The sequence below is a fragment of the Dromiciops gliroides genome, chromosome 4, assembly GCF_019393635.1.
Source record: "Dromiciops gliroides isolate mDroGli1 chromosome 4, mDroGli1.pri, whole genome shotgun sequence".
Lineage (NCBI taxonomy): Eukaryota > Metazoa > Chordata > Mammalia > Microbiotheria > Microbiotheriidae > Dromiciops > Dromiciops gliroides.
Genome location: NC_057864.1, coordinates 480242118 through 480261613, shown reverse-complemented (window position 1 = coordinate 480261613; position 19496 = coordinate 480242118). Strand labels below are relative to the sequence as shown.

The 19496-nt window shown below is 41.4% G+C and overlaps 1 protein-coding gene across 1 annotated transcript in view; it reads left to right on the top strand.

The window, feature by feature from the left end:
• Positions 1-19496, top strand: part of ANKMY1 (ankyrin repeat and MYND domain containing 1) — a 123949-nt gene that overhangs the window by 6398 nt on the left and 98055 nt on the right. The window contains exon 3 of the mRNA XM_044005029.1: positions 10415-10558. Within this exon, the coding sequence (XP_043860964.1) occupies positions 10415-10558 (144 nt within the window). The remainder of the gene's footprint in view (positions 1-10414; positions 10559-19496) is intronic.

Sequence of the window (19496 nt, the reverse complement as noted above, 5' to 3'; positions counted from 1 at the left end):
AACAACTTGCCTTCTTTTGGAAATTTTCTATTCATATCTTTTGACTATTTCTTCTTTGCCTTAGCACATTTTCAAACATTTCTATGTATCCTTTGGAGCTAGAGCTTTTTGTTCGTTATCACCACACATATTTTCCCTTTTGATTCTTTTGTTGTATAGATTTTTTTGTTTTATTTAATCAAGAGCATCTGCTTTCTCTTTAATTAATTTCTTCTATTTCTTTAATAGATAAAAATTGTCTTCCTCCCCCTGTTGGGATGCATTATTCTCATTTCTTCCACTCTTAAATTTAATTATTTTTTAAATGTGTGGTTAGCATCTGGCCAGAATTCAGTGAGATATATGGTGTGAGATACAGGTTGAAATCAAAGTCCCATCACATTGCTTACCTCTTGTAAGGGGTAAAGTTCTAACTAGTCTGTCTAAAATATCTAATGAGTGGTCGCCAATAAATTATAAGCTTTAGCAAGAGTTAGACTTTTAAGCATTTATTAAGGAGAATAAGAATTTGGTGAAGAGAGAAAGAAAGGCCTAGATTCATCTATTAAAGGGAGAGCACATTTCTAGCTCCCTTCTCCACCGGAGGCCTGAGGAAGAGAGCTAGAGAGCCAGCTTTGCCTCTTCTTCCTCCCACAAGCAAACATCACTTCCTGACTCCAAAGAAAAGCATCATGGCTTGCCCTCATGGTGGAGCTTTCCTACAGTAGCTCTCCAGCAGGTGGTGTCATTCCAATCGTTACTCTGTTCTCTGTTGTTCTATATTTGTTAAATAATGATTCTTTCCCCCAGTTTTTATTTTTGAAAGATTTACCAGTCAATTTTTGTGAACATTTGGTTGGTTTTTTTTTATCTTTGTACACTTTCACTGATCTTCTTTTTTTGCTTAGCACCAAATAGTTTTGATTATAACTTCTCTGAAATATGTTTTAAGGTCTGGGAAAGCAAGTTTACTCTATCAGCCTTTTTTTAGCAGGTTTTTGATATCCTTGACCACTTGCTTTTGTATTTAGTTATCATTATTTTAAAAATAGGTATTTTGGTTTATATTGTATCAAATATGTAAATTGTTACCTTATAATTTTTTTTCTGTTTTTAATATATAGATCAACCCATCCATGAACACTGACATTATTCCAGGCTTCAGTTATTTCTGCCATTATACTTTTTATAGTTCTTCTTACAGAGGTCACGTGTATGTCTGTATAAAGTAAATTCCCAATAGTAGAAGCTTTTTGCTGCCATAATGAGAATTTCTTAGGGTCCCAGATGCCTTCATTTTACAGATAAAGAGGTTGAGGCCCACAGAGATGAAGTCATTTGTCCAAGGTCATGGAGGTCATTGGATATGTAAAGAATTAATTGTTATTTGAGGTTTTTATGCCTCGAGAGCACTGGCCTGGGGCTCCGAAAACCGCAAGGTGCTCCACCCGCTGGTTGTAGCAGTTGCCAGGCATGCTGGAAGGGACCTTCACTGTTACCTAGTTCATATTCCTTATTTTATAGACAACGAAATGGAGGCTCATGAGTCTTAAATGACTATCCCAAGGTCATTCAGTTAATAAGCATCAGAACCAGTTCCAGGTCTTCTGACACCAGAGCAAGGACTCTCTCTACTGAAAGGAAGCATGGTGTAGTGATAAGGGGGCTCTAGACCTGGAGTCAGGAAGATCTGAGTTCAAATTTTGTCTCAGAAACTTACTAGTTGTGTGATCCTGGGCAAGTCACCTAACTTCTCTGTGCTCAGTTTCCTCATCTATAAAACCATGGGCTTGCAAGACTCTCAAAAGGAATAATGAAATAGAAAAATGGAAAGGAAGTGGGCTGAGAAGTACCAGATCTCAAATTATACTTTGTTGGTCAGTCATTTCAGTCATGTCCGGCTCTTCATCACCCCATTTGGGGTTTTCTTGGTAAAGATACTGAGGTGGTTTGCCTTTTTCTTCTCGAGCTCATTTTACAGATGAGGGAACTAAAGCTTCCAGGGTTAAGTGATTTTTCCAGGGTCACATAACTAATAAGTGTGTGAGGCTAGATTTGAACTCAGGAAGATGAGTCTAAAGGCCTGGCACTGTGCCACCTAGATACCCCAAACTATATTACAAAGCAGTAATCATCAAAATGCTTTGGTAACTAGGTAATAAATAGAGAAGTCAATCCACGAAATGGATTAGATGCACAATAGAAGTTAATGACTGCAGTAGACTAATGTTTGAGAAAGCTAAAGATAATAGCTACTGGGGTAGAAACTCACTGTTTGACAAAAACTTCTGGGAAAACTGGAAAGCTATCTGGCAGAAATTAGGTACAGACCAACATCTGATTCCATCAACCCAATAAACTTTAAATAAATATTCAACTTAGACCTCAAGATGACATATATTAGAGGGAGAAGACAAACATTCTCTTATGGATAGGAAAAAGGTGCATGGCCAAAGATGAGAGAGGTGGGGGGAATCACAAAGGATAAAATGGACAATTTTGATTATATAATATTATTATTTTTAAAATTTAAAATTTAAAATTCTTTTTGGTGAGGCAATAAGGGTTTAGTGACTTGCCCAGGGTCACGCAGCTAGTAAGTATCAAGTGTCTGAGTCCAGATTTGAACTCAGGTCCTTCTGAATCAAGGGCTCTATCCACTGTGCCACCTAGCTGCCCCGATTATATAATATTAAAAAATTTTTGCACAAAAATCCCCAGTGCAGCTAAAATTAGAAGGGAAGTAGGGAACTGGGAGAATATCATTGTAGCAAATTTCTCTGATAAATGTCTGCGGTCCAAGATATATAAGGAACTGATTCAAATGTCTAAGAGGAATTCCCCAATTGACAAATGGTCAAAGAATATGAATAGGTAATTTTCAGAGGAAGAAATTCAAGTTGTCAATGTCCATTTGGAAAAAAAATTCATACTGAGAATAATTAGAGAAATGCAAATTAAAGCAACCCTAAGGCTCTACTTTACACCCATCACATTGGCAAATTGGACAAAAAAGGAAAATGACAGATGTTGGAGGGGCAGAGGGAAAGCAGGAAACTGGGATTCAGTTTCCTCATTGATGGAGCTGTGAACTGGTCTGGTCATTCTGGAAAGGAATTTGAACCATGACCAAATAGTTACTAAACTCTGCAACCCTTTGCAATAAGAGAACTGGGGCTATACACAAAGGAGATCGAAGAAAGAGAAAAAGAACCCACATATACAAAAATATTTAGAGCAGCTCTTTTTGTTTTAGCAAAGAACTGAGAGTGCCCATCAATTTGGGAATGGCTAAACAAATTATAGTAGATGGTATATATATATATGTGTGTGTGTGTGTATATATATACATACAAATGGTGAAAGGGATTATTTCAGAGAAAACTGGGAAGACTCATATGAACTGATTGAGTGAAGTGATGAAATGAGAACTCGGAACAATTCACACAATAACAATATCATAAAGACCAACAACTTTGACTGTCTTAAAAACTCAAATCAATGCAATGACCAACCACAATCCCAAAGAAATAATGATGAAGCATGCTGACTACCTCCTGATAGAGAAGTGAAGGACTCTGGGTGCAGAATGGGATAGTTTTTGGATATGGCCAGTGGAGGAATTTGTTTTGCTTAACAATGCACATCTGTTACCAAAGTTTTCATTTTCTTTTTTTTCTTTCTTTCTGATTTTCTCTTTTTTCCCTCCTCTTCCCCCAATTAGGGGAAGGGAGAAGATGGGATGGAGACAAAATAGTTTTTTGTTAATCAAATTGGGTTGGATTTGATATATTTTTTTTTTTAGTGAGGCAATTGGGGTTAAGTGACTTGCCCAGGGTCACACAGCTAGTAAGTGTTAAGTGTCTGAGGTCAGATTTGAACTCAGGTGCTCCTGAATCCAGGGTTGGAGCTTTATCCACTGCACCACCTAGCTGCCCCTGATTTGATGTTCTTTTAAGGTCCCATTTACCTCTAAATTTCTGACCCTATGGTCTCCTATGGCTGTATTCACAGAGGAGGGGGTGGCAAGTGGCTGTAGTACTCCTTATAATGTCTTTTGCTATCTGGGAAACCAGTTGTATGGGGAAATCTTGCTCAAAAATTGGTCCACCACCTATCTGACCAATTGGAGAGTCCTTTGGGTTGACAAGCTCAGCTTTTAAAATGCAAATAATCTATCTATAGGAACGTTAGGCCTCTTAGCACTTTTAGACAGTATTAATTTAATCAGATAATTAGGGTGAATTACTTTAATCAGATAAATACCTCTCCAGAGAGCAGTAACAGTTGAGGAATGGTAGATTTGATTGGAAAGTCAGTAAAGAAGGGGGAGTAATTCTGGACTGTGGTCAAAGGAACTTGGATGAAAGGTAAAGATTTTGTATAGACGAGAAGGCAGCAAGGTGGCGCTTATGCCTGGGTGTAGGGGAGGTAGGAGGGCTCTGGAAAGAAGATGAGAAGGAGCCAAAGACAGCAACTTGGGCCTGGGGCAGTAAGCACACCACTGACAGTCATTAGGGCTGGCCTTTGGTGGGAGCGCATTAGATTGCAGGTGATTGTACTAAGATTCAGGACTCTCTTGGCAAGGAACAAACCTTAGCCTCTCCAGGTCAATCTCTTATTCTCTTCAATAGCAAGAAGTCTGGAGGAGGGAAAGGAAAGAGGGCTAAGGATGTAAGTCTCTTCTCTCTTTTCCCTTCCTCATGCTTTCTGAATGAAGGGAGTCAATAATCAATAAACATTTTTTTTTTGCGAGGCAATTGGGGTTAAGTGACTTGCCCAGGGTCACACAGCTAGTAAGTGTCAAGTGTCTTGAGGCCAAATTTGAACTCAGGTCCTCCTGACTCCAGGGCTGGTGCTCTATCCACTGTGCCACCTAGCTGCCCCCAATAAACATTTATTAAGCATCTATTGTGTGCTAGGCATGGTGGTGATACAGTACAAGAAAGAACAGTGTGGTTTGGAAGTCAAAGGATCTGAGTTCAAATCCTGTCTCTGATACTTAATACTTTTGTGAACTTCGGCAAGGGACTTAAGTAACCTGGGACTCAGTTTCCTCGTCTATAAGAGGAGGGGCTGCCAGCTCTAGATCTACGATTCTGTGAGCCATCTCTTTTTGAATGCCAGGTGTCTGCCGGTTTTGAAAATAAAGATGCTTGCTGCATTCATAGCACGATATAATCCATTCAGTTTACCCACAGCGATCTTATCCTTCACTCCCTATGTAACATGATATTCAGGACTTTTAAAAAACAGTCACGTGAGGCTCGAGAGAAGAGGGGACTGACACGAATACTGTCTTTTGGATGGAAAAGTACAAAATTGGAGAATTTGGGGCCGCTCCCAGTCGCTGAGTTTAGGATTTTGCTTTGCTTGACCCCTAGTGGTAGTGCCACCGGGCTCCCCGCCCCCCGCCCCGGCCATTTCTTGCAGACGTAGCCTCTGTCAGGCTTTATCAGTCCCTGATGCAGTGATGGCTCCACCTCCTCATTTGTAGGCAGCTGGAAGTTAGATCTTGAAGACACCAATGTCCTCAAGGAAGAATAATAACTCCCCGTTCTAGATCGTGTTTTAGGGTTCCTGCAGTGTGATCCTGTGATAGTGGCAGCCTGGGAGAGTTTTCCAAGACTTCATCTTTGGTTCAGCAGGTATACCCTGATTGTCCAGTAGGATTCTATTTGTGAGTGGGCTGGTAAAATGTTTAACAACTAGGGTTCTTTCTCCTCCCTCCCTCCCTCCCCCCTCCCCATTTCCCTCCCTCCCCCCATCTCTCTCTCTCTCAAAAAAACCCACAACCCCCCCAAAACAACAACCACCCTAACCCCCCCAAAACCAAAAACAACCCCAGGGCACACTTTAAACTTTAATCTTCATTATGGACGCTTTCTTAAGTCTAGACAACCACCAGACAACAAATCAAGCTCTGATACGAAGCCTGTGTAGATTTCTGAGGTGCAGATGCTCCCCCTGAAAACTTAACCATTTGCTCCCAGGAGCTGCCTCCAGCACACTCCTGGCTCCCATTTCCCCAGTTCAATCCAATCAACATTCATTAAGACACCCTGTTGGGTGCCTGGAGGAGGTTATACGCTGCTGGGAGTGGAGAGGAGACACGTGCCCTCCTTTCTCCCCCTGTTTCTGGGAACCTCTGGTTTCCTTCAGGATTCAACCCGAGGGCCACCTTCTACATGAAGCCTTTCTTGAGACCCCTCCCTGACCCTTCCCTGCCAAATTACCTGGTATTTATTTGATAAATTATTTGATAAATAATATATATCGATCTATAAACATCTATGTATCTATAGATATATGTGCATATATATGTGTATAAGCTATATCTGTATGTGAACATACACACATATATACAAATTTATATGTAGATACAGGATATCCTAAAAATCTTAGTGCAGGGTTAATTTTTTAATCAGGGAAAAAAACAACAGCACTGCAATAAGACTTTTGGGACACCTTGTATATATCTCTCATTGGAAGGTAAACTCGTTGAGGGCAGAGGCTGTTTCACTCTAGTCTTTGTTTCCCTAACAAATGCTTAAGGATTGATTGATGTCCACAGAGAGGAGGTAGAGCAGGACCTACAAAATATTTTAGGAATATGTGATGAGGGGCAGTGAATCAGAGAGGGTCCTCTGGAGGAGGTGGCATTTGAGCTGAGCCTTGAAGGGGGAGGTAAGGAAGCTTAAAAGGCAGAGGTGACAGGATATATTTCAGGTCTGAGGCCATAGAGTGAGCCGCTATGTAGGGAAGGGGACATGGCATGTTAAGTTTGGGGCACAATTAGCAGTCCAGTGTAGATGGATGCATGCATTCAGTGGCTTGTCTACACCAGGCATTATGTTGTGGCCCTGAAAACACCAAGACACTAAATGAAGGTCCCTTGAGGGGCTTCACACCTGGAAGCTAAGACCCAGACAATAGACTAGACGTGGGTGGGTGTTTTGGAGGGAGACATCAGCAGCTCAGGGGACCAGGGAGAGTCTCATGTGAACGGCGGTGCTTCTGCTGAGATTTTTAGGTGAGTAGGGAGTGCTCCTCAAGCATGAGGAAGGGTGACAATTTGGGCAGAGACGTGGAGAGAAGATATGGAATACTATACTGTGTGTGAGGACTGGCAGGGAGGCCACTGTGGCCAGAATATAGAGGGGGTGCTCGGGGGATCAAGTGTAATGAGCCGGGAAAGATCAGCTAGAGCCAGGCTTTCAGTGTCAGAGGATGCTAGAAACAATAGGGAGCCACAGGAGCTTATAGAGGAGGAGGCTTTAGGAAGAGGATGGACTAAAGAAGGGAATGAAAGGAGGCAGGGAGGCCAGTTAGGAGACAGTTGCTATATAGTCCAGGTGAGTGGAATAAGGGCCTCAACCAGAGTGGGGGCTTTGTGGGTGGAGAAGAGGGAGCATATGTGAGGGGTGCTGGGGAAGGAGAGATGAAGATCTGGTGACTCCCTCAGGGGAGGTGAGGGAGGAGAACTGAGGATCATTCCAGGGTTTCGAAGCTGATCGAGTGGAAGGATGGTAGAGGTCCAACAGAAAGGGAAGTAAGGAAAAGTCGTGTGTCTTGGAGTTCCGATTTGCCCATGTTGAGTTTGAGATGCCTATAGAACAGCCAGTAGAAATGGCTAATAGTCAGTGGGCAGCTAGAGCTTGGGAGAGAATCTGGGGCTGGATGGATAGATCTGGAAATCGTCTGCACAGAGATAATAATTAAACCCATGGGAGCCAATGAGATCCCTGAGAGCACAGAGAGAAAAGAGAAGAGGGCTGGGGAAGGAGAATTAGAGACCTTAGATATTCTGCCAGATTGTGGATGTGTGGTGGTTTCTGCTTGTGTGTGTGTGTGTGTGTGTGTGTGTGTGTGTGTGTGTGTGTGTGTGTGTGTGTGTTTGTGAGTGATGGCAGACTGGGTGTGTGTGTGTGAGGAGGATGGTATCTGGAAAGGGCTGTGACATCGAAGAAAAGGCATCAGTAAACTTACCTCCCTATTCCCCCAACCCCAAAGGAAGGACCATGTTCAGACTCCAGCTGATGTGTTTATTATACTCAACTCCCCGTTCCCAAGGGCTGCGCTCTCACGGATACTGATGGATCAGAGAGTGGCTGGAGGACATTGATCAGGATGATGAGAGGTCTTGAAGCTGTGTTATTTCACTTAATCAATCAACAAGCGTTGTTTAAGCAACTCCTATGTGCCAGACTCTGTGCTTGGTCCTGGGGACACAGACAGAAAGAATGAAACAAACACTATTCTTAAGGAGTTCCTAATGGGAGAGACAACATGTACATGTGGAAGAATAGAACCAATATAAAGAAAATAAATGCAAATAAACATAAGGTAGTTTGGGAGGGTTAGGGTATCAGCATTGACAAAATCTGGGAGGGCTGGGGAAGAAGGGCTTGAGCTGCGTGGTATGAAGGGGAGACGGTTTTTGTGAGAAGGGAGAACATTTCAGGGAATTGTTAGGGGAAGAATGAATGGAGGTTTAGTCTGGAGAATTCTTGGGATGGGTAAATGGGGGAAAAGGGGTTGGACTCCATCCATCCATCCATCCATCCATCCATCCATCCATCCATCCATCCATCCATCCATCCATCCATCATCTATCATTTATTATCTATCTACCTATCCATCTGTATATATACACATAGATGTACACACATATAAATACACACAATATATAGTGCATATGTGACATAATCACACATTATATATATGTATACACATTATGGAGGTAGGACATTATTTCTACTTTAAAATATTTGAAGGGTTATCTTGTGAAAGAGAGAAAATTGGAAATTTCTTCTTAGGAGAATGTAAAATCTGCCTTCCTGATAAGCTTCTACCCACTGGTCTTGGTATTTCTTTCTGAGGACCCCAAATCAAAGATATTTTCCAGGCAATTTTTTACACAGGGTTTGACCTATGTGCTGGGGCCTTTCTTCAATATCTCCAGTGCCCAGCACACAGTAGGTGCTTAATAAATGCTAGTTGACTTGACTTGCCTCTGCATGACTTATCAGTACCTGTATACCAATGTGGAATGCAGGCTTGCTGTTGGGTTTCCTTGCTATATAATTGGCCCACCTTCTTTGCTAGCCACACATCTGATCTCTGAGGATCTCCTTTAAGACAAAAATAAAAAATTGTCCCTGTTTCCCAAAAGATAAGTGGTTAAAAGACTTGAACAGGTAATTTTCTAAAGAAGAAAGGCAAGCTTCTCAACAATCACATGAAAGAAGACTTCAGGTCACAAATAATTGGAGAAATGCAGATTTAAATAACTCTGGGTTTCTGCTTCATTCCCAGTAAGATGGACAAAATGATAAAAATGTTAAGTGTTGTAGAGAGAGTGATAAGATAGGTATCCTGATGGAATCTTGTTGAATTAGTCCAACCATTCTGGAAAACAGTTTGGCATTCTATTTGAAAAGTAACTAAACTACATAATTTCACTCAGTGATACGATTTATTGATATCTTTTCTTCTTACACTTCCTAAATTTTTTCAGTATCCACATCTGTGGAACTCTTACCTTTGCAAAGAGTTGGGGGCAGGGAGGAGGTATCCTCTCCTACCCCTTCTTTGGGACCATACTTATTCTTTGTAATTCTGTACAATTCACTTTCAGTTATTTTTGTGGTAGTCTTCTTTCCTTTTGCATTGTTGTAGTCACTGTGTGTTGTGTTTTCCTAGCTCTGTTCTGATTACTTCACTCTGCATCAGTTCATGTAAGTCTTAACATGTTTCCCTGTGTTTCTCACATTTTGTCATTCCTCCCTGCCTGGTAAGATTTCATTATATTCATGTGCCTCAGTTTGCTTGGCTATTCTCCAATCAACGGGCATCCTTTTTGTTTCCAATTCTCTGCTACCACACCATGTGCTGCTTGATATAAATATTTTGGTGTATACGGGGACTTTCTTCACATCAATGATCTCTTTGGGGGTGGTGGGTATGCCTAGCAGTATAATCTCTGAGCCAGAGGATATGGGCATTCTGGCCACTTTATTTGTATAATCCCAAATTAATTTCCCATTTGGTTGCACTGATTGTGGTGCCTAATATTGCCTAGAATACTTGTGCCACTATCCCAGCATCAAAATGTTCTTCGAAGTCTTAAAATATTTCTTCCACTCCAAACATAGATAGAGGGTAGATATCAAAGTCTGGAAACCTTTTTGAAGAATCGTTGAGAGCAGAATCGCAGATTTAGAATGGCAGGGAGCTTTAGAGTTCATCAAGTCCAACCTCCTCATTTTACAGATGGAGAAATCGAGGCAGAGATTAAATGACTTGCCTAGGGTCACACTATGAGTGAGTGTTTGAGGTGATATGGGAACCCAGGCCTTCCTGACTCTGAGTTCAGCCCTCTATGGAAATAATTCGATTTTCCTTCCCTCCCCTTCACCTCTTTCTCTTCCAGATGTACAAAGGGCAATTTTATAAGGATCATCGTCATGGCAAAGGTACCTATACTTGGCCCGATGGTTGTACTTTCACTGGGACATTTTATATTAGTCACAGAGAAGGATATGGCACCATGTATTTAAAAAACAGAGTATTTCAGGTGAGTAGAAATTAACAAATATTTATACGATTTTAATTAATGGGAAAATGATATTTTGGATTCTGGAAGGTTTATAGCTTCCTCAATATTAAATGTCTGGGTAAAGATAATGGATTATTTAAATTATTTTTACATGATTAATTATTAAAGCCATACTCTCAGACTAACAAAAGTCCTAGAGTACGTCAGCTGGGGGGGGGGGGGCTTTGCTTCCAGGGACACTGAGATTCAGCCCTAGAGTATCTTCTGGGCAGGCCTCACCTTGGGAGAAGGCCCTGACACAGGTAAGGGGCATGAATCCAGGCCCCTCCCTCAAAGATCCAATCCCCTCCCAAGCTGATATCACATCTCTTCTCAGTCATCAGCTTCTGTGAATGAGAGGCAGTGAAACTATGTCCTGATTCTGTGTCCGGTTACTGAGGAACTCTGGAGCAGCAGTTCTTGAAGTGTGGTTTGGGGACCCTTGGGAGCCCCTAAGAGCCTTTCAGAGGATTCTTGAGGCCAGCGTTATTCTAATATTTCTTTCTTTTTTGATGAGGCAATTGGGGTTAAGTGACTTGCCTAGGGTCCCACAGCTAGTAAGTGTTAAGTGTCTGAGGCCAGATTTGAACTCAGGTCCTCCTGAATCCAAGGCTGGTGCTCTATCCACTGCGCCACCTAGCTGCCCCTGTTCTTATATTTCTAAGATATTTTACTTTTCTAAAATAAGATTTTATTTTTCCCAATTAACATGTAAAAACAACTTTTAACATTTAAAAAAAAGTTTCTAGTTCCAAGTTCATCCCTCCCTCCTCTTTCCCTTCCCTGAGGTGGTAAGCAAGTTGATATAGGCTATACATGTGCAATTGTAAAACATTTCCATATTAGCCATTTTGTACAAGAAGACTTGAACAAGAAAGAAAGAAAGAAAGGACAAAAGAAAGAAAGAAGGAAAGTGAAAAATAGTATGTTTCAGTCTGTATTCAGACATAAGATGTTTTAATTTTGAACATGGTAAATATTGATAGCTATAACCCCCATAAACCAATGCTCTTTGTGTGTGGGGTGTCCTCAATACTTTTTTTGTGTGTGAGGCAATTGGGGTTAAGTGACTTGCCCAGGGTCACACAGCTAATAAGTGTCAAGTGTCTGAGGTCAGATTTGAACTCAGGTTCTACTGAATCCAGGGCTGGTGCTTTATCCACTGTGCCACCTAGCTGCCCCCTCAATAATTTTTAAGAGTGTAAAAGGTGTCCTGAGATCAAAAAGTTTGAGAGCTGTTGCTTTAGAGCCTAGCTTCTTTATTATTATTATTATTATTATTTGAGCCTAGCTTCTTAAAATGTGGGTCATCACCCCATATGGAGTCACATAACTGAATGTGGGGGTCGTGAAAAAACTGGCAACAGTACTGGTTATAAATACCTATTTTATATACCCGTATGCCTGGGGTCATGTAAAAATTTCTCAGGCAAAAAGGGGTCGTGAGTGGAAGAAGTTTTAGAAACCCTGGATGAGAGAATGGGGGTCCTTATTAGCTGATCAACCTCTGTTCTGGGGTTGCCAATCCAATCCAAGCAATCAGTCAGCATTTATTCACTGTCTACCGAATTTCAGGCCCTGTGTTAAGTTCTGGAGATACAAAGAAAAAGCAAAACTACCTTCTTAGGCACTGACTAGCTGTGTGCCCTCATGAAGCTTCTATTCTAATGTAATGTAGAAACAGCTACTGGAGACCCAGAAAAGAAAGGTCCCCCAGCAAAGTCTTGGCACTGCTCGGTGGTTCAACAGCAGAAACCATTAGAGAAACATGAAGGAAGATGCATTAGCATCTGCTTTGCTTCTGTCTTCTAAGTGCCACAGGCCACCTGACCGACAGCTGTCTCTTTCATTAGACTGAGCTCCTTGCTCTGTGTCCCTTGTGCTTCATAGAGTGCCTGGCAAACAGTAGGTGTCTAATAAATACTTATTGGCTTGACTAAGGATATGATGAAGAGACAAAAAGAGTCCTTGCCCTCAAGGATCCTCCATTCTAATGAGGGAGACAATGGGTAAATAAATAGGTCTATATGAGATGCACCCAGAGTAGATGGGGGGCAGTCTCAGAGGGGAGAGCACTAGCAGCGGGTCCCTACAGAGGGGGAATCCAGTCTTGGAGGAAGCCTCTAAGAGGCAGAGGTGAGGAGGAAGAGCATTCCAGGCATGGGGGATGGCCAGTGCACACTTCTGCCCACTTACTCACACCAAGAGTTTTTCCACTGTACTTAGGTCACCTGCAGTTTGATTCATATGAGGTTATGGTGCTCCCTGACCTGTACTGTATGGTATCTTGAAGACAATCCGGACTTGCCCAAATGGGCTTTTCTGTCAGGAAGGTGCTTGGGAAACATGATTTCTCAAGTATGAATCATCCCACTTTTCAGATCTGTGCCCAGCTCCTCCTCCACCTGCAGTTCCCATACAAGATCAATGTAACAGTGTCTAATCAATGGGCTGCTCATCCCACTGTCTGTCATAATTTGGAAAATGCACATTCTTCATCAGCTTGGTTTTTTTGTGTAGGTCGTTAGTCCAGTCTCTTTGACCATCCATGTATCTCTTTGAGGAGGTCATGTGGCATTCTGGGGTTTGATGAAAGTAGAACAAAGGGTTATCTGCAAACAAGAACACTGGGGGAATTTTCTCATTGAAGAAACTGTCTTTAATGGTCTGGCTACATAAACTTTTATAGCTTTTGGTAGAGTTTAACTTTTATTTTTAGACATTCAGCCCCCCCGCCCCAATTCAATTCAACAAACAAGTGCCTACTATGTGCAGGGTACTCTATTATGCACATGGAATAAAGACAAAAATGAAACACTGTGCTCTTTCATTAACTAGCTTGTATTTTTTATCTAGCCTGGTGATATTTACTATTTATTGGACAGGCTGTCCCTTCTGATTAGGATGTAAACTTCTTGAAGAATGGACTCTTTTAGCTTTGTCATTGTATCTCTGGCACCTAGAACCATCCCTGACATATTAAATTGTTTATTAAATGCCTTTTCAACCATTTGTTTGTCATTCATTCATTCATTCATTCATTCATTCATTCACAGTGCTTGGCACATAATAGGTGCTTAATAAATATATATTAATTGGTTGATTGCGCTCTAGAATGCCAGAGGTCAGCTTATTTTAAAACGCATTTTGATGCAGAAGAAAGATCCCGGAAGCTTCAGTCAGTAATCCTACTTCCAAGAGAGCAGCACCAGCACCAAGCAGCCATGTGAACACAAGCCCATTCTTTAACCTTGCAGAGCCCATTTCTTAAAACTTATGCTCCCTGCCCTAGAGACCCATGAAGAATGTGCTTTGGAAACCATAAAGTGCTATAGAAATGTGTAATTATTATTCAGGTTTGAGCAGGCTCCAGAAAAGTGGCTTGGGCTCTTCCAACTCTCACAAGACTGATTTGTACCAGAAAGCCAAGTTAATAATTTATAATGAAAACTTGAACTGCCAAGTGTGCATATATTTCCATGTTAGTCAGGGCATCCTGTTCCCAATGGGAAGCCAAATAAGGATGAGGAGGCTTCTGGGGGAGCATATGGAATAAGAGCGAGGAAGATGCTTATATACACATGAGGCCATCCATGTAGACCAGGTGTTCACAGAGCTTTCAGACTGGAAGGGAGGTCAGAGGTTATCTGTGTAGTAAAAATCCTACTTGAACAGGACTCTCTGTCTTCATCATCTCTGACAAGTGATTATCCAACCTTCTGTTTGAATCCCTATGTTGATGGAGAGTGGGGGTTCACCACATCTTGAGGCAGCCAATTAGGCTTTTAGCACAGCTCTAAAAGTTAGCAAGGCTCACCTTTTATCCAGCCTACATTTGTCTCTTTGCAAGTTCTACCCTTCGACTCAAGGGCTGGTCTTTTGGGACAAATGAAACAAGTCTAACACCTCTTCTTTATGTCCATCCCTTCAAATGTTTGAAAAAGTCTCCCCTAAATCTCCAATTTGGGCTAAACATCTTTCTTTCAATCAATAAGATTGGTATACGGGGTCTCAATTTTTCTTTTTAAAACATTTTCCCTTTTTTATTATAGTCTTAATGAGTAACAAACATGAACATTTCTATAAAAAACAATAATAATGACTAAAAGGTTTGGCTCAGAGTCCATGAACTTCTATTACATGTAGTTTAAAAAAGTATACATTTAGGGGGCAGCTAGGTGGTGCAGTGGATAAAGCACTGGCCTTGGATTCAGGAGGACCTGAGTTCAAATGCTGCCTCAGACACTTGACACTAGCTGTGTGACTCTGGGCTTAACTTAACCCTCATTACCCCACAAGAAAAAAAAAGGTATACATTTAATTTAATATGATTGTATTGCTCTGCTTGGATCCCTTCCTGGATTGCCTTTTGTTCTCTTCTGTGTATTTTTCAGTAATTGACATGCACAATCTCCATTTTTTTTTAAGTGAGGCAATTGGGGTTAAGTGACTTGCCCAGGGTCACACAGCTAGTAAGTGTTAAGTGTCTGAGGCCAGATTTGAACTCAGGTACTCCTGACTACAGGGCTGGTGCTCTATCCACTGCACCACCTAGCTGCCCACAATCTCCATGATTTTGATTGCCTTCACTCTCTTGGCTTCCCTCTTCTGAATATTTCCCAGCTGGTCATCATTCTTCCCAAAATGAGACTCCTAGAACTGAGCATGGTCCTCTGGATGGGATGTGACCAGCTAAGAGCACATCTGGAATCCAGGGATGCCTCTGGGAATCTCCAAACCCAAAGGACTTTTCTCAGTTTTCACTTTTCTTGGCCTCCCTGTAGCATCTGACACTTTTTTTCCTGGAGCCTTGTGTCTCTAGGTTTTCACAACCTTGTTCTCTCCCGGCTTTCCCCCTGCTTGTTTGACTTCACCTTCTCAGTCCCCTTTGCTGATTCTCCACCCATGTTCTAAGGCCCATGTGCTGGGCCTTCTCTTCTTTGATGACCCCATTAATTCCCACAGGCTTAGTTATCATCTCTGTGGGGATGATTTCCAGATTATTTTTATCCATTCTTTGTTCTTTGAGCTTCTTTCCTTCATCACCAACTGCTAATTGGACTTTTCAAACTGAATGTCCCATAGGCATCTCAAGCTCAATATTTCCATAACAGAACTCAAATCTTCCCCTCCTTCAAACTTCCCCTTTTCTGTTGAGACTACCACCATCCTTCACATCACTCAGGTGTGCAATAATTCTTAACTCCTCACCCTCACCCACGAATTGAATCAGTTGTCAAATCCTGTAATTTTTACCTCTACAACATCTCTTACATCTTGTCCCCTTTTCTCTACTTACATGGTCACCAACTTAATTGATGCTCTTGCCACCTTTTCTTTGCATTATTTTGTGATGTTTAAAATCTAATGTGGTTCCTTACCTGCCCCCCCCATTTTTGGGGTAAACTGGCTCTTGTGCCTGGAATGTCATTCCTCTAAATTTCTGTCTCTTAGAATCTGTTAATTCTTTCAGATCTCACCTTATATGCCACCTCCTATATGCAGCCTTTCCTAATCCCTTAGATACTAGTGATTCACCCTCTGAAATGATCTTGGAGTTATTTTGAATATATTCCAAACATTCTTATTTCTCCATGTTATCTCACTCCATATAATGTCAGGTACTTGAACACAGGGACTTCTATTTTTGTGTTTGTATCTCTAACACCTTGCACAATGCTCAACACATAGTAGGTGCTTTAAAATGCTTGTTGAATTGAAGTCCATAGTCTTGGGCTGAATTTTTCCCAAATTTCATAATTTCTCCATCTTTTGAAAGTCTTTTTTTATTTACAAGCTAGAGATTTTATTATTATTCTGTGTTCTTGAACTTGGCTCATGGCCTTAGAAATATATATTTTTTGAGGTCCTTGATGGAAAGACCCAATTTGCCTGTGGTGTATAAGGTCTGAATCCGTATTAGGATCAAGGACCTGCTCCTTGTTTGAAAACTCTGGGCTGAGGAACTCCAGGTTGGCCTCTCTCACAGAACAGAAGAAAACCAGCTCTGTTCCTTGGAAAGGATCATGCTCTGGAAAACCTTCTCCTTGGCTGTGCCAGCTTTTAGCCCCTTCATAAGTTACAGATGTGAAAGTTCAATTGGGAATTAGAGCCTCCCAAGTCATGCTTTGCCAACTGTCCCGTGGGGTTCTGAGAACGACGGTGGAAATGCGTGTGAGAAGCAGTAAAAGGAAATCCGTGACTTTAGCAAACCTTGCCATTTTATTCAAAAAATTAGAAGCACCATTTCCCAAGGCCTTCAAAAGTTGCCTATATTTGTTATAATTCGAATTGTGGTGTAAAAGGCTTCTAATTTGGGTTAATTGTTATTTTTATTTATTTATTTTTTTGGCTGGGTAATGAGGGTTAAGTGACTTGCCTAGGGTCACACAACTAGTAAGTGTCAAGTGTCTGAGGTCAAATTTGAACTCAGGTCCTTCTGAATCTAGGGCTGGTGCTTTATCCACTGTACCACTTAGCTGCCCCCAGGAGTAATTTTTAATATTTAGATCAGGGGCTATGCAACCCTTTTTGCGTCATGGCCTCCTTTGGCAGATTGGTAAAGCGTACAGATCTCCTTTCAGAATAATGTCTTTAAACACACAAAATAAAACATATGGGATTACAAAGGAAACCAATCATGTTGACATATTTATAAAATATCAACAAATAAAAATCATGGGCCCCCAGACTAGGAATCTGTTTTAGAACAATTTTTTTTTTGGCCATTTCAGTCATGTCTGACTGATCCCATCTGGCATTTTCTTGGCAGAGCTACTGGAGTTATTTGCCATTTCTTTCTCCAGCTCATTTTACAGATGAGGAAACTGAGGCAAATGAGGTAAAGTGACTTGCCAGGGTAATACAGTTAGTATTTAAGGCCAGCTTTTAACTCAGGAAGATGGGTCTTTTTGGTTCCAAGGCCAGTGCTTTATGCACTATGGCATCACCTAGCTGCCAAGAACAAACTCAGTCCTTGATACATGGGGTTGTATGAAGTATACTTAGAAATTGCTTTAATTTCCTACTAAGAACAAATGAAATTAATCATATGCTGGTCATTGAGTCAAGTCAGACTTACCCCTCTGTTAAAAATGTACTACTGTTTTGTTTTTGTTTTTGTTTTTAGTGAGGCAGTTGGGGTTAAGTGACTTGCCCAGGGTCACACAGCTAGTAAGTGTTAAGTGTCTGAGGTCGGATTTGAACTCAGGTCCTCCTGACTCCAGGGCCAGTCTGCGCCACCTAGCTGCCCCTAAAAATGTACTTCTGTGATAGTTCTGTTGCAAAAAGGGATTTCTCTACTCAGTTCTCCCTTTTCCTTTCCCAACATAAACATTTCTGGTCATCTTTCTAAGTTATTAGAGTTTTATTTAAAGCAATATTTTATTTGTTGTTCTTTTAATTACAGAAGCTTGCAAACTTTAACAACCTCAGTTGTAGGGTATGACTTCCCCTTGATTCTAGAGCCCAGTTTTTCTCAGTCACAAGTAGAGCTTTAAAATCTTCTGTGGTTCTTCTGTCCAGCAGCTTTCGGGAGGATGCTGCAGGGGACGATTTGACTCACATAAGCCATGAATGTTAGAACCTGGGGAGACTCCCTCAAAAAACAGGATTCAGTAAAACAAATATTAAGAATCCTTGTAAAAAAAAAAAGAATCCTTGTATATGCAGACGCTAGGGGTTGTCACAGAGAAAGAGAGAATGGTGTCTTCTCATTTTTCATGCTCTTCCATCTCTCTGGAGCATTCGACAATTGATTCCTCTTTCTTTTTCTATACCCCACCTTCCTAAGGTTTTCAACCATTTTCCTTGCATGCTGCCTGAAGTCTCATAGGGTAAAGCCATATAGTAACTAGATGAATACAGGACCCTTTTATTTCTGAACTAGCTGCGGGATTTGATTTCTTGGTCTACAGGTATAAGAAACAGGTACAGACATCAGATCGCACTGGCGGGCAAGGCAGAAAGGGCTGATGGTTATCCCCTGGAGCATGCTTAGTTTGTTTACTCTCTTTTCCTTCTTGTGGGTGAGACTTTCCCAACAGCCATGCCCCATTAAAGGCTTGACTTTGCCTTTTAAGCGCAGCATGGGCTTTCAGGGAAAAGGAAAGAACATAACTACTGTTTGACTCACTCACCCACCTCTGTGGCTCCTTGCTGCATGTTCCAGGAGTACCTGATCCTGCGGATTGTTCTCCTCATTTCTCAAATCAAGCTGTCATGCTTGGCTTCTGGAGTGCCCAGTCAGGAATCTTAATCTTCCAGTGCTAATTTGGATTTTGTAGGAATATAACCCAATACTTTAGGTTTCTTTTTCCCTTCTTGGCTTACTCTCTCTGTACCCAATCTCCCAGAGGCATTCAGACAAATACAATGGATGTGAAGAAAATAAATGTATTTTATGCAGTTCCCAAAAGCCCATTAAAAACCCAAACATGTCTGTTAAAGGTGATAACAATTCTAAGACCTATATGCTAAGGTTATATCCAGAAAGGGAGAAGAGGGAAAAGAGTCTGTTATTGGCTATATTGGATGGGAGAAGGCTGAGAGGAGATTTGGGCAAGGAAGTGATAGGAAGTGTCCCCTCTCCTAGAAAGCACAAGAAAAAAATATGTAATGCCAATATCACCATCACTCCCACATGTTCTCAGGGCTGGTCATCCCAGGCAGTACCAAATTTGCCCCAAGCCCAGGATCTGTTGTCTCTGTCACTTGGAAGGGATTCTAAGCTTGACCAGGAGGGAGCTGCAGCTCTTGACATGAACACCCCACTGAGTTTGCAAAGTCCTACCTCTCCTTGGTCCCATCTTTTTTTTTTTTTTTGCTTCACCAAATCTCTTCAGTCTCAAGGTCAAGACAAAAACTGTCCTGGAGAAAGGTTGAAAAGGAAGACACTGGGAAATCTCTGCTTGAATCT